This window comes from Sabethes cyaneus, chromosome 3 (genome assembly GCF_943734655.1).
Source record: "Sabethes cyaneus chromosome 3, idSabCyanKW18_F2, whole genome shotgun sequence".
NCBI classification, from domain to species: domain Eukaryota; kingdom Metazoa; phylum Arthropoda; class Insecta; order Diptera; family Culicidae; genus Sabethes; species Sabethes cyaneus.
This window is the reverse complement of record NC_071355.1, coordinates 108,530,828-108,545,960: the sequence shown is the minus strand read 5'-3', so window position 1 is coordinate 108,545,960 and position 15,133 is coordinate 108,530,828. Positions and strand designations below refer to the sequence as shown.

General features: G+C 39.2%; 1 protein-coding gene across 5 annotated transcripts in view; it reads left to right on the top strand.

The window, feature by feature from the left end:
- LOC128743640 (uncharacterized) overlaps positions 1–15,133 on the top strand; it is a 296,700-nt gene that overhangs the window by 231,087 nt on the left and 50,480 nt on the right. For all 5 annotated transcript variants that reach the window (XM_053840254.1, XM_053840253.1, XM_053840256.1 and 2 more), the window contains one exon: positions 12,431–12,588. In XM_053840254.1, coding sequence (XP_053696229.1) covers positions 12,431–12,588 — 158 coding nt within the window. The remainder of the gene's footprint in view (positions 1–12,430; positions 12,589–15,133) is intronic.

Below are 15,133 nucleotides of genomic sequence, written 5' to 3'. Positions count from 1 at the left end.
GTGTGCGGTTATCTTCTAGCTTTTTGCTTCTATCGATTGTTACGTGATATCACTGTGTGCTTCATTTCGTAAAACTATTCAAATGATCATGCGCATGTCATATACAAAGGTTTGAGTACTCACTGACCGAATCGAAGAATTGGCTGGCGGCTACGCTGCGGCGTGACAATAGCGTCGTCGGCTGACTACCGAAGATGGCGACGGCGTACCCCGAAACACGGAGCGATGGCGATGGTTTCGTTCAGAGGCCGAAAAATAGCGATAGCGGCGAAAAAACGTACTTCCGGTGCAGCCGGAATGGACTTATGTTGACGGAAGCCCAATTCTGAGCCAAAAATGGCTAAGCTAACCTGGTTTCGCTATGTAGGAACTCGTGGACGCCGAGATGACGACTTCAGCGCGGTTCAATCCGTCGATAGAACTGAAACAGCTGCAGTAACTGGCAATAAAAAGCCGTTTGAACGACTGTTCAAACGAATTTTAAAATTCGGCCTTTTTAGCACACTATTTAGCAATTTACCTTTTTGCCTAAATTTCACTCGCACACGATTCCGCACAAACTAAATAGCTTTCTAGTTGCAATTAACTAAGGGAAAAAGGAACTTCCAATAATTAACTAAGACTTTAAACTCTTCACATTCATTACCTAATACTCAAATATTCGCGATCACGCACGGAACAAACTCTCGCACTGCCACTTAAATCCACGAACCAGGTCAAATTGATTTTGTAGTTGAATAAGACCCTCAGTTAAATAGTGAGTTTTAATCTTTGGGACATTTGAAAACTGGGGAACATTATCCATTGGCGGAACTAGCGCTCATTCCTAGGGGGGCTATAGCCCTCGGAATTTTTTTCAACCATTTTATTTCGTCGGCATATTAAAATTTAATGCACATTAATGTCTGGAATCTTATAACAGTCATGCAAATAAACTTTACTCTGAAGTTTTTCGTACCTATAGTTATCTAACTATTGGTTTTTCAAAAATTAAAAAACTTAGTCAATTTTTCTAGGGGGGGCTAAATCTTTTCTAGGGAGGGCTTAGCCCCCCCCTAGTTCCGCCAATGACATTATCTAACCGGAGCAAGATAGCGACATTTCCAAACAACAGATTGTTTTAGAAAAGAATTCTTTGTTCTTCCGGACTAGCATCTTTTTCCGTATAGATCTTTTAAAAATATGGCCATCTCACTTAGAACCGATCCTAAGAATTCCCCCTCTAAGCGAACTTTTGCCAGACGAAGAAAATATCGTGAAATTACGAACCAAGCGGCCGGCTTATCTAATTGCTCTCACCGATTAAGATTCACGCATGATTATTGTGAGAGTTAGTGCGCACAGCGGCTGCACACTGCGTGCTTATGCGTTCGCTATAAAAAAAGGTTCGTGTACAAGATATTTATTTGCATGCATGCGTCTTGTGCTGATTTAAACAACTTATGCAAATCTCAGGTTGGAAGTTAATGTTATTTATACTACTACAATAATGAACCAGAATATTTATAGGATTTTGGTGAAGTATACGAATTATATAACAAAATAGAAATTGTAACTCTAAATTACTAGAAAGTTTACTAAGAAAGTATATTTATACTATTTATATATTTGAGAATTATGACCATGTTACAATGCACATCAAAACTTGTCTGGGAATGTATTCAATCACTCCAAAAATTGTCTTGTCGTAACCAAGTCAACTTGTACTGGGTCCCCGGTCACTGTGGAATTGATGGAAATGAAAGAGCTGATGCACTAGCAAGAGTCGGATCATCTCATCAATTTGTAGGACCTGAGCCCTTCTGTTGCTTATCTGGTACTGCTTTAAAAATGGAGCTAAAAGGATGGGAATGTTCGAAAGTGGAATCAAATTGGAATAACACTTTCAATGCTAGGCAGTCGAAACGTTTCATCTCTCCAAACGTTTCAATTACTCGCAAAATCCTGAAGCTTTCGAAAAAAGATCTAAGCATTTATACTGGTCTTATAACAGTACATTGTCCGAGCCGCTATCATCTGAAGCTAATGGGAAAACTTCATGATGGTATATGTCGCTTCTGTGGCATAGAAAAAGAAGACTCGGAACACCTGTTATGCCGATGTCCGGCAACTCTCAATAAAAGATTAAGGTTCTTCGAAAGAGGGCTGTTAGAACCCTCTGATATTTGGAGAACAACTCCCAGCGCAGTAGTGCACTTCATCCGAAGTGCATCACCGGGCTGGAAAAATGCTATTAGTCAAACAATGACAATCACTTCTGATAGTGGTGCGTCATCTTGACAACATAGCTATAATAAAACGGGGAATATATCACAATAGATCAAACAAATGGTCTTCTTCTTCAGCAGCATAGAGCCGGGGTGGCTCGTGCTGTTTCAAGCACTCGTCTCCATTCAACTTGGTCTTGGGCCACTCGTAGCCAATTTCCTAGTCGTCTCAGAAGTCGCAAATCGCTTTCGACCTGGTCGAGCCATCGTGCACGTTGGGCCCCCCTGTTCCTGGTGCCGGTGAGGTTGTTGAAGAGGACTATTTTCGCCGCACTGTCGTCCGGCATCCTTACGACGTGTCCGGCCCACCGTAGCCTGCTAACTTTCGCTGGATGTACGATGGGAGTCTCCCCAAGCAGTGCCTGCAGCTCGTGATTCATACGCCTCCGCCACTTTCTGCTTTCAGTTTGTACTCCGCCAAATATCGTCCGCAGCACTTTCTGCTCAAACACGGCAAGGGCGCGTATGTCCTCCGTAAGCAGCGTCACGGCTTCAAGTCCATATAGAACTACCGGTCTAATAATGGTTTTGTACATTGTTAGCTTCGTGCGGCGGCGTATGCTTCCTGATCGTAGCGTTCTACGAAGGGCAAAGTAGGCCCGATTTCCCGCTTGGATGCGCCGCTGGATCTCCTTACTAGTGTTGTTGTCCGCGGTCACCTGCGATCCCAAATACACGAACTCCTCTACCACTTCTAGTTCGTCGCCGTCAACGGTTACCGTCCGTGGGAGGCGCGCATTTGTTTCCTTAGAGCCTCTTCCTTTCATGTATTTGGTCTTCGACGCATTTATTTTTAGCCCAATTCTCCTAGACTCCGCTTTCAGTCTGGCGTAGATTGCCTCCGCTGTCGCAAAGTTCCTGGCAATGATATCGAAGTCATCTGCAAAGTCTAGAAGTTGGCTACTCTTGGTGAAAATCGTGCCTCTCGTTTCGATGCCCGCTCGTCGGATCACCCCCTCAAGAGCGATGTTGAACAGCATGCAGGATAGACCATCACCTTGTCTCAACCCTCGTCGCGTCTCGAAGGGACTCGAAAGTGTCCCAGAGATGCGTACGAAACACGTCACTCGATCCAATGTAGCTCTGATCAGTCGCGTCAGTTTGTCCGGAAAACCGTATTCGTGCATTATCTGCCATAGCTTGTCTCGATCGACTGTATCGTATGCTGCTTTGAAATCAATAAAGATGTGATGCGTGGGCACATTATACTCCCGACATTTCTGCAAGATCTGTCGCATAGTAAAAATTTGGTCCGTAGTTGCGCGAGCCCCCATGAAAACCCGCTTGATAATTCCCTACGAAACCTTGTGCTATCGGTGACAGCCGGCGTAACAGGATCTGGGAGAGTACCTTGTAGGCGGCATTTACCAGCGTAATACCACGATAGTTGCAGCAGTCTAACCGATCACTCTTTTTGTAGATGGGACAAACCACTCCTTCCATCCATTCCTCCGGTAGCTTTTCCTCCTCCCAAATCCTCGGAATAACCCAGTGTAGAGCCTTTGCTAGCGTTTCTCCGCCATGTTTATAAAGCTCTGCCGGTAGGCGGTCCTTCCCAGCGGCTTTATTGGTCTTCAGCAGCCTGATTTCTCGTTTGACTTCTTGGAGATCAGGCGCTAGGACATCTCTATCTTTCATGGGCGCTCCTAGGTTAATTTCCGTTCCGCCTCCTTCTGCGACTTCGCCATGGTCGCAAACAAATGGTCGCAGTGATAAAAATACCCAACATGGAAAAAAGCCTCACATTGACAATGTCATGAAAAATGGCAAAAAAGTACGGTGTCTTGTGCCGTTTAAAAAACGAATTGACGATTAGTAGTAAATTACTTTTATATAAGTCAATCATTTCACCACATATAGATTTTTGTTCATCCATCCTGTTCCTCGCAAACGATACACTAATATTGAAGTTGCAGCGCTTGCAAAATAAAGTTATGCGATTGATTTTAAGATGTACCGTTTAAGATGTAACTTGCAACAGCGGGTTTTTTGCTGTTTCGGTGATTTGTAAAAAATCGCACAAGATGATGTCAAATTCATCGTCAATTTTTCGTTTGTAAAACGTTTATGTCGCCCACAAGCACTTCAAATAAAAGAAGCTTAACATACATTTTTTATAGTAAAATGAATAATAAGGAAACAAAATAATTGATTTATGATGACTAATTTTTATCCTGCTTGTTACCACATTATTCGTAAAACAAGCACTTAAACGGGGTAACTTGCAACAGCTGGTGGATATAAAAAGCTGTGTTCCGTTAACTTCACGAGGCAAGTTATCATTTAATTTTGCATCAAGCAATACTAAAGTACAACGAAGAGTGTAAGATACTTTCGGTAAGTCGGAAATATGCCAGTTTATACCGGATATACCGAAAATGGCTATAGAAGAGGCTAAAAAGAAAATATCCTCACTAAGAGAAATCAACCAGCAATATGACTGTGTCTAATTACGATCACTCGTAACATAATGAACATTCATGAGTTACGCAACCCGCTACCCTAAGTGCGTTACGTAATATGTGAATGGTCCTTAAAGAAGGCAGTTCTGTCGGATCCAGACAAGGAATATCAACTGCGTGAATAATATAAAAAGTTTAATTCGTAATTTTCCGTTACGGGGCTCATAAGTTATTTTCACTAACGTGACATAGGACGTTAATGCGTATATTCATGTTGTTAATTGGCCTAACGTCTTATGACAAGGCCTGCGCAGTATAATTTTGCGTATATTCATAGCAAAAGCATTAAAAATCGCAAGTCGGATTATCATTTGCATATTCAAGTCAAAAGAAACTCATACAAATCATTAAATTCGTTCAATTTCCAAAAACTATTGCTTGTTGCAAGTTACCCCGTTTAAGGGGTTACTAGTAACAAACTAGTTAAGAAATTCTACAACTGCCAATATTGATCGCATATTTTTTCTCAATATGTGAAATTGTTCTATCCTAGACCTAATAACTTTGTATTATTTAAATGTCCTCAAATGTACTACAGATAAGCTTTTACTTGCACTAATAGTTGAGAACTGTTGCAAGTTACCCCGTTTGACGGTAATAGATACACTTCCTCATATAGGGTGTGGGTGGGTATTTCCAGCCTATTAAGCGATAGCCTGCAATATTCAGGAACTACGTTGAAACTATATTTATTCGAGACGAGATTTTTATACCAGTTGATAGAATAATATTTACTGAATATCGGCGTGTATTTTGGTCTTAATAAAACGCTACTGAATTTGAGTTATAGTCGCGAGAAATGATGAAGCCGCTGCGGCTAAATTGAGCCCATTTTCTATAGTGATGTCTGTGTTTCTTAAATCCGACAGGCCGAAATAGCTAGCACAGCAATTAAATGCTTTTCAAAAATAGATCAAAAGAGACAAGAAAAGAGAGACCGATGGATAACTTCTCGCTATTGTCTACATTCCGAGCTTATTGAAGATAATTAGTTTTGCAGTGACAACAGCTTGCTGCTGGCGCTAGTGTATCACTGAATCGTTCATATACATTAGCGCCAGTTGTCACTCAAATACCAGATATGTCAGCACATATATTGGTAGTAGTGTAAATAACGTACCATATGGTGGAATTAAAAACAAAATGCTGCTAATGGTTAGTGATTGAAAATTGATTTATATTTTCATATCAGAGGGGAATTTTTGTGTTCTTCCGTGATAAAAAGAAGTAGAATTGTTCTGTGATAGCATATTCACAGCTGTTTAGTTTCACCAAGAGCGGATACGCGTAAGCGATTGCTGCTAGTTTTTTCAGTCTGGTTACGTGCTAGTGGAAAAACAGTGCTTTTGATGTTTATTGAATAAAATTAAGCAAACTACTTACATTTTTATGAAAATAGTTATAACACATTAAAGCCTATAAGTGCTACATTAGTTTCAGTATTGTTATATAGCGGCAAAGATTTTATTTGGGAAAGTGTAGCCAAAAAAGGTAATGTATGCCGAAATTAGCAGCGTGATGGGAATACCCTCCCTTACCCTATTATGCTGGACGCATTGCAATGGCTTTCTGTGAAGCAAAGAGTTTATTTTTTGACAATGGTGTTTCTATATAAAATTCTTAATGGGATGCTGCCTCGATATTTGTGTGATCGAATTGAAAGAGGAAGTGATTTGCATTCGTACAACACTAGAAACGCGGATGATGCAAGAACACCTAATTTTTTGTTTGGAAGATCACAGAACTCTCTGTTGTACAAAGGAATGAACTACTTCAATTCGATGTCTACACAAATAAAACATGCAGAAGGACCCCTAAAGTGAGAAAAATTTCATTTTTGTAGTTAAATTTCCTATTTAATTAAAAAAATCTCGTCTAACTTCTGTAGAACCATATTGAATGTGTATATATTCTGAAAGCTTGTCCTCTAAGCTTTCCAAAAATGTATAAAACACTCAAAATTGTTTGAAAAATTATTGAGTTATTTATGATGGTATGTGTACACCTAGCCAAAAAACGTTTTTTTGCAATAACTTGAAATTTTGGGGGTGGTAGGAAGATTTCAAATGTGTTTTTATGATGTACTAGGTGTGACTAACAACGTACACTAGGTCACTTGCAAAGTATATTAAAAAAATTTTTTTTTGTCACACCGTGTAATGAAATGCAGCTAAAATTTTATTAACTCAAATGTGTGCTATGTCTAGTAGAGAAGTATAAGCTAATAAATACCGAAATTTTATCCGAGGGTCCATTACAGGTAGAGGGTTTACTATATAGGTTAACTTACCCTACTATCTGCTTTAGTGCATTCATGCAAATTTTTTAATTCATTAGTTTGGCCATACGCAGCAAAAGGATACGAGTGGCGAGATAGGCTGTCATCGGCATCAGCCAAATCCTGGCAAAAGGCACAAAAAATAAGGAGTAACTGATAGAGTATAGCAATCAGTTTATCCCGCAAACACGTATCAACATGTTCGACTCTAAATAAACAAAATGGAGGCTAGTTCAATCGAGCTGAAAGTCCAACCGAACATATTCTACTGCCAATTTGACTTGAAACAGAGCTAATGAGGAAAAAGCTGTTAAGTGGTCGCCTTTACATTGTCCTGAATTCCCCTTATCAACTCCGATGTATCTCATAACGATAATAATGCTATGTCTTACATACACAAGCATGACTATTTAACGTACAGCAGGAATGAACTTCGCATTTGAATGAACGGGAATGAACGCGTGCATTTACTAATTTGTAGCCTAAAATGCCGGAAAACATGCATTCGGAAAACTTTAATATCTCCGAACATCGCAACTAGTAGCAGCTAATTTTTTGCTTATTACTAGTTAACAACCTGAATGTTGATTTTATGGTAGTGTCAGAGCGGAAATCTGTGGAAATCTTTTCCACACACTATTGAAAATTGACAAAAATAACAAATTTTTTGTTCTAAAACACTTCGTCAGAACAAAGCCTACTAGTAAAAAATCTGTCTTAATATCACCTAAACTATTAGTTTATAATCCCTTTAATATGAATTGTCCTTTAAAAGTATAGAATTTTAGGCAGCATGGTAGCCAGATACTAAAAGATTAAATGATATTTATTTTCTCATTTTCCAAAATTTTTTACACTGTGTTTCACCTTCTTTAATGCCTATTGAAAAACTACTTATTAAAACAATTTCTTATAGATTATGTGTCTACTATACGTAGAATATTAAGTTTGATAGAAAATCTCAAATAAAAATTTTGAGGTTTTGTCCGAGCTTTTTCGGGTTCTGCCCCATAGTGCGCCGGTGGGGTTGTTGTGAAAAACTATTTTCCGTACGGCCTGTCCGGTACACCGTGGCTTACTGATTTTCGCCAAATGTACGTCTCCCTAAGCAGTACCTATTTATTTATTAACTTTTTTCTATGAGGCTTTCAACCAGTGGTTGGTTCGCCCCAAAAGCAGTATCTATTACCCTTGGTTCATGCACCTCCGCTGCTCTTAGCTTTCAGCTTGTACTCCTCCAAATGTCGTCCGCAAAGGCGCGTATGCCCTGCATCAGTATTGTCAAATCTCTAAAAACTATCGGTCTAGTAAGGGGTTCGTACGGCGGCTTATGCCTTTTGATCGTAGCGTTTTGCGAAGGGCAAAGCAGGTTCGATGTCCTGTTTGAATACGCTGCTTGTTTTATCTGAGATTGAGTTCGACGGAATCTATTACTGAATTCTCTGCGAGACAAATAGCTTTGTTAAATGTAAGAAGATTAGAACAATGTAACCTCCGTATAAATAGAATACTGTTGTCCGAGATAGTTTAGTTGCGTAATATATGGTCAAGTACGATCATGCGGTGTTTTATTCTGCTGAAAATTTGTCCTGTTTCGCTGTCCATTGAAAGCTGATACTATTCGTCTTCTGGCCCACAGGATAAGTTCAAAGATAGTGGGTATCGTTCTTTCGTCTATGGATTTGTGCTGGCCGTAATTGGTGAACAGCAACACCGCTGGATCTTCTTATTTGTGTTGTCCACGGCTATCACCGATCCCACTTTTGGTTCGTCGCCGTCAACGATTACCGTCCGCGAAAAAAGCACGTTCGTTTTGTTTGAGCTTCTGTCATTCATGTATGTAATCTTCGACGCGTTTATTTTAGGCCGAATTCTCCTAGCCGCCGCTTTCAGTTTAGCGCAAATGACCTCTGCAATGGCAAAGTTTCTGGTTTTAATATCAAAGTCACTTGCGTAGCCAAGAAGCCCTTCTCTCGATTTTAGAGAAGGCTAGGTTTGAGATACCAAATTGGACCCTAAAAAACAAAGAAAGATCGGGGAAAAATCTAATCGATCTGTTTTTGCTTAAAGCTTAGATGTTACATATAACAAAATTACAGCCATGTAAACATAACAGGTATTGCTAATTTTCATTCAGCTCAAACTAGTAACTTTACCCTCTGATGGCAAAGGCGAAACCGGTGAAATCGGGAACGACAATAACAGTATGTACTTCTTGATTCGAATATAATGTTCTACTTATTCGCGCCTAAGAGAAAGAAACTGTTTTTACTACAAATAATTACATAATGTACAGAATGTATTCGTTTTGTTGTTCTTAGATTAAGGTGCCAGTGTTTACGAAATGCTATTTTTCCTTCATTTGATATTTTTCTAAATAAAATTTTGCGACGAGAGGTAGTCAAGTAGGGGCTTGACCTTTCGTGTTTCGAAATAAGTCAAATAAGGGTTTGGCCCTTCATAATACGGCCAAATACAATTTCGGCCTTCGGCAGCAGTTGTTCGGCCATTTAAATTTCGGTTATTTGTTGTTTTATCATTCGATACCAACTCGGTGAGTCGATGCGAGGGGTAGGGAAAACTAACAAAAGTGGGTAGACCTAGAAAAGCAAATAAATCTAGATCTCCGTGGGGGGCCGCCTCCACAGTGGCCGTTCTTTTCGACGAAGGCTCGCTGGTAACCCTTGCGGTTTGTGCCCATCTCGTTTGAATCGTCTGTGAAGAGTCGTAAAACATTTTTCACAGAATTCTATCAAAATATAGTTATGCCATATGTTTTTCTGCCAAATGGTCTCATGGATGTTTCTATGGCAAACGACGTAATGCCAAGCAGCATTATGCTAAATGACTCTATGTCGAATAGGTGGCTCCGGTTCTTATTATATTGTGACGCACTATTGTGTTATATTGTGATGATTGACTCAAGTGCGTATTCGTAGGAAAGCGATTTTTTTAAAGTTATGCCTATAGTCCATTATGCCTATCATCCATTATGCCTATCGTCCATTATGCCTATCATCCATTATGCCTATCGTCCATTATGTCTATCATCCATTATGCCTATCGTCCGTTATGCCTAACGTCCATTATGCCTATCGTACGTATGCCTAACGTCCGTATGCCTATCGTCTGTGTGCCTAACGTCGCGCACCCCTCAGTGCGCATTGTCAAACCTCTAAAAACTATTGGTATTGCAGGGAGTTGTGCATTATCAGCTTCGTACGACGGTTTATGCCTCTTGATCGTACCGTTAGGCGAAGGGTGAAGTAGGCCCGATGTTCTGCTTGAATACGTCGCTGGATCTCTACATTTGTGTTGCTGTCCGCAGTCACCAGCCATTCCACGTATATGTACGAACTCATCTACCACTTCTGGTTCGTTGCTGTTAACGATTACCGTCCGCGAAAAGCGCACGTTGGTCTCGTTTGAGCCTCTACCATACATGTATTCGGTCTTCGACGCATTTATTTTCAACCCAATCCTCCTAGCCTCTGCTTTCAGTCTAGTGCAAATGGCCTCCGCCGTGGCAAAGTTGCTGGCTTATCAAAGCGCGAAGTCTGCGTAGCTAAGAAGTTTGCTACATTTATTGAAAATCAAATTTCTAGTTTGGATATCTGCCTGTCAAATCACCCCCTCAAGAGCGATTTGGGAAAGCATGCAAGATAAGTTGTCAGCTTGTCTCGACCCTCGCCGCGTCTCGAAGAGACTCGAACCTATGAACTCTTATAGCCTCTCCCAGCCGAGAACCAAACATACAACATACCTCGATGCCAACTGAGAGGCAAAATTTTAACATTTGTCTTATTTTATTTCAATTCGATTTTTTGTCAAATGCAGAACACTCAATTTCAACTTAAATAGCTATTACCTGTTCTTGAATAAACTGCCTTAGGTTAGTCTATGCCCGATTTTGACGTAGAACTACGTCTTACGGCAAGTTTTGAGATAGGGTGTCATTCCAAAAATCGAAAAATGCGAGCGTCACGAAAAATGATAGGTTTTGAGCGCTAATAGCTCAGCGGTTTTCCGATCGATTTTCAATATTCTTACACCAATCGATCGGAAAATCTTCTGAGAATTGACCCAAATGAAGAAAAGTATGGATTCTTGATGTTGAACTATTGAAAAAGTGAAAATAATGAACCTATGTTTTACCAGAATTCTCGCTTCGTGATTGGTTGGAAGATTCTTTACGATTATCTAAACCTATACCAATTTAATATCTGTGCTTGGGAAGCAAGCCAAAGCAAGTGACAAAGTTTCCTCATTTCAACAAAACAAACACCGCGGTTAAACCTAGACCATTTTTATTTTTTATTTTTTTTATTTATTTATTTATTTATTTATTTATTTATTTATTTCGTCAACCGATGTAGACTAGTATAATGCATTTGTTTTGATGTCCTTGCTTGGGAAGTACGCCAGAAAGAGTGACAGAGCCCCCTCGTGCCAACAGATTTCATACGAACGTGATTAAACCTAGTCCAATTTGATGTCTGTGTTAGAGAAGTGTGCCAGAAAAAATGACACAAGTTCGCTGTCCCAAGAGATCGCAAATTCTTTACTGCGAGTCGATTAAACTTCGGCTAATTTGATATCTGTGTTGGAAAAATGTGCTACAGCTGTAGTGTTCGGTTATAATACGACTCTGTATGAATACGCATGCTTGCCGTTTCATTAGAAGTGTAGTGAAAAGATGTGCTGTTGATAAAATAGGATTGAATTGGTAAAATTCCTTCAACGTGGGGAACCATGGGTAATAAAAACAATCTTTAATTTCAGTAAGGTAGCAGGAAAGCAATAGTTTGTGTTCTTGATTTTGTTTTCAAAATCATTGTTTTCAAATGCACAATCTTTCAAGAATTGAACGTATGCAATGTTACTACTTTGATAAATGTTACATACAACGCATGTAGCATGTATATATGTTGCATATAGCATGTATACATGAAGAATCGAATGATTACAAGCATGAATACATGCTACTATCACTACAAAGAGACTTACGTAGTCCTGCGTCACCTATATATGCGGTCGTGTCTTGTACACAACCCCTCTGATTTTTTTTTGTAAAACCACCCCCAGGGAACTTTTATGGCTACGGCCCTGTAGTAATATCTTTGGAATAAGAGAAAGTGCGCAAAAAAGTGGGCACTTTCTTCAGAAATCCAAACGCTTTTCATCGACGGATGGAGCAGCAAACAGCTCAAAATTTCCATGCTGTGTAATTTGTGATTTATTTTTGCACAATTATTGTAAACTTGTTTAAACTTGTTCAGAGGTACGAGCGTACCTCTGAAAAAAATGCTAGAACGAAGTTAAGTAAAACTGACGAAATATTCAATCGTCAATTTGTGCAGTTGCTATTTTACACCCAAGTTTTACAACACATATTAGTATTAACTCTATATCTTTATTCGCAGGCAACCGGAAATACCAACTTTTCAACGCAGACTCGACAGCGATGTTGTAAATAACTACAGTAGTAATGCACGAAGTACTCAAAGTTACACTGAGAATGACGAAAAAGTCCTCAGTGTCAGTGGAAAGAAAAAATGTTCCAACTGCAATAATGAATTAGGTAAATGTATAAAAGGAATATACACTGGTTAGACAAAATGATCGAGACATGCAAAATTTTGACGAATGTCAAACGGCCATAACTTCTACAAAATAAGATATTTTTATATGAAACCAATTGCATTCGACGGGGATTTTTTTCTAATTTTTCTAAAATAGTTCAGAATTTGCAGTAGCAGGTGGACACCGGAGATATTTCTGGTTGTCCGAGGGTATTTCAAAAATTAGTATTTTTCATCGCTTGTATTTCTTTTTGTCATGAAAATTCAATAATATTGATATTATCCATTTTTTCTATATTTAATTTCTAGTCGATTTGTGAAAAGAGAACGGAGATCCGTCGCAAAACAACCGAGATATGGCCATTTCAGTAAATTAAGTGCTGAAAATGTTACCATAGTTACTATACTGCAGTAACGTCCTACCTTTAGGGAAATTTTAAAACATGACCGAAACCATACCATACGTATGTCAAACTTCAAGAATTAAAGAGCATTGAAAATCCTGAAGATTGACACCCATATTGATATGATTTCGGACATTCCTAAAATAGACCACTTCCGCTGGGGTCCCCAGAACCTGCTACAGGGTACAGTGGCAAGCTGCGAACCTGGGATTACTTCCAGTGTCAGTAGCTTATAAAACATTAATGTTTGACGCTCATATTGATATGGTTTGCGTCATGTCCTAAAATGGGCAGAGCAATAGATGTTTCTGGCACTGATTTCATGGAAATGGCCGTAACTTGGTTGTTTCTTGACGGATCTTCGTCCTCTTTTCACCAATCGACTGGAAATAAAGTCTAGTTTTGAGATAAAACATTAATACCATTAAATTTTTATGATAGAAAAAGATACAAGCGATGAAAGAAATCAGTTTTTGACATACCCCCGGACAACCCAGAATATCTCCGATGTTTACTGGCTGCTGCCAATCTTCAAATATTTTAGAAAAATCTAGAAAAAATCCCCGTCAAATGCAACTGGTTTCATCTAAAAATGTTTTATTTCGTAGAAGTTATGGCGGTTTGAATTTTGTCAAAGTTTTGCATGTCCGGATCATTTTATCTAACCCCTGTATATTAATGACGTATGTTTTTTGTTTTTGAAATCTAATCTTTTCTCGATTAACAATTGAAAAAAGTCAATCAACCAAACGTAAACAAACCGAGTGAGTGTTATTTTTTGCTGAAGAATGGAAGGAAACAACCGAGTGAGACTCGGTTTGTTTACGTTTGGTTGGGCTGGTACCGAATGGCCGAAACACAAATCACTAGAGGCCGAATCACGAATGGCCGAATTTTTTTCGGAATGCCTAAATAACTATCCAGTGAAGTTTTTGGAGCGTCTTAGTAGAATACGAAACCTAAAAATAAAAAATAAGAAAACTTATCCAATTTAATTCTACTATGTGTATTTTATAGACACTGAGGAAGCCTGCAAGTCGTAGGCGAAATACGTATCTGTCATTGAATAAAATACACATAGTAGAATTAAATTGGATATTGGATGGGGGGGCTCCGTAGCCGCAAGGTTACCGAGTCTGCTTTGACAAGCGAGTGGTCGTGGGTTCGAATCTTAGTAGAATCAAGCCATTCTCGATGTCAAGTGACTTTAGCATGGGTTTATTCTCAGGCCCCTCCATTTACCCTTCCTTCGTGCTGAATTCTATATTTACCCTCTGAAGCCTCTTAACAGTGCAAATGTCCCTCCTATAGTTAAGTGTACTGGTCAGAGGTACGAATGAGTCCTCGCCAGGGACGGCTATAATATGGGATAGTGCTGGCAGCGAGGAATAAGTGGGTAAAGTAGATTAAGCTTTGAAGGAAGGGTAAACCCCAATACACGCAAGCACGCATAAAATTTAATAAGCATATCGCTCACTCAATAGCGATTATAGCAAAAAGAAATGCAGTGCAGGTCATACAGCAAACACCCGGGCGATATTACAATAGATCAACTATACTGGTCGCAGTAATGAGTCCACACATGGAAAAAAAAAAAAAAAAAAATTGGATAAGTTTTCTTATTTTTTATTTTTAACTGTTCAGTAAAATATACGAATTTGCAAGCAGTTAACAAATAACTTTAATCAAATAAAAAACACAATAAGCAATACAACTATTTACTATAGAGTAAAACGATTGAAAGTTCTTTCTTCCCCTAAGCGCAAATGATTCACGATCTTTATAAGGTGCGACTCTTTTAAGGGGGTTCTGTAACCGCAAGGTTACTGAGTCTGCTTTGACAAGCGAATGGTCATGGGTTCGAATCTTAGTAAAATCAGGCCATTCGATGTCAACGTGACTTTAGCATGGGTTTATTCTCAGACCCCTCATCACCCTTCCTTCATGCTGAATTCTATATTATCCCGATATGTCCTATTGTGTGCGCATTCCCTTACTGGACACGACGGTTGAAACAGTCGTGTTTCTGAACGGTCGTAAGAAGGTCGTTTTTAGCTTTGAACAGATAAAATGTCAAATTGTCTCATCATCGCTGTTTCATTATTGGAACCAATCGAGCAAAGTAAATAAACCTAGGCAT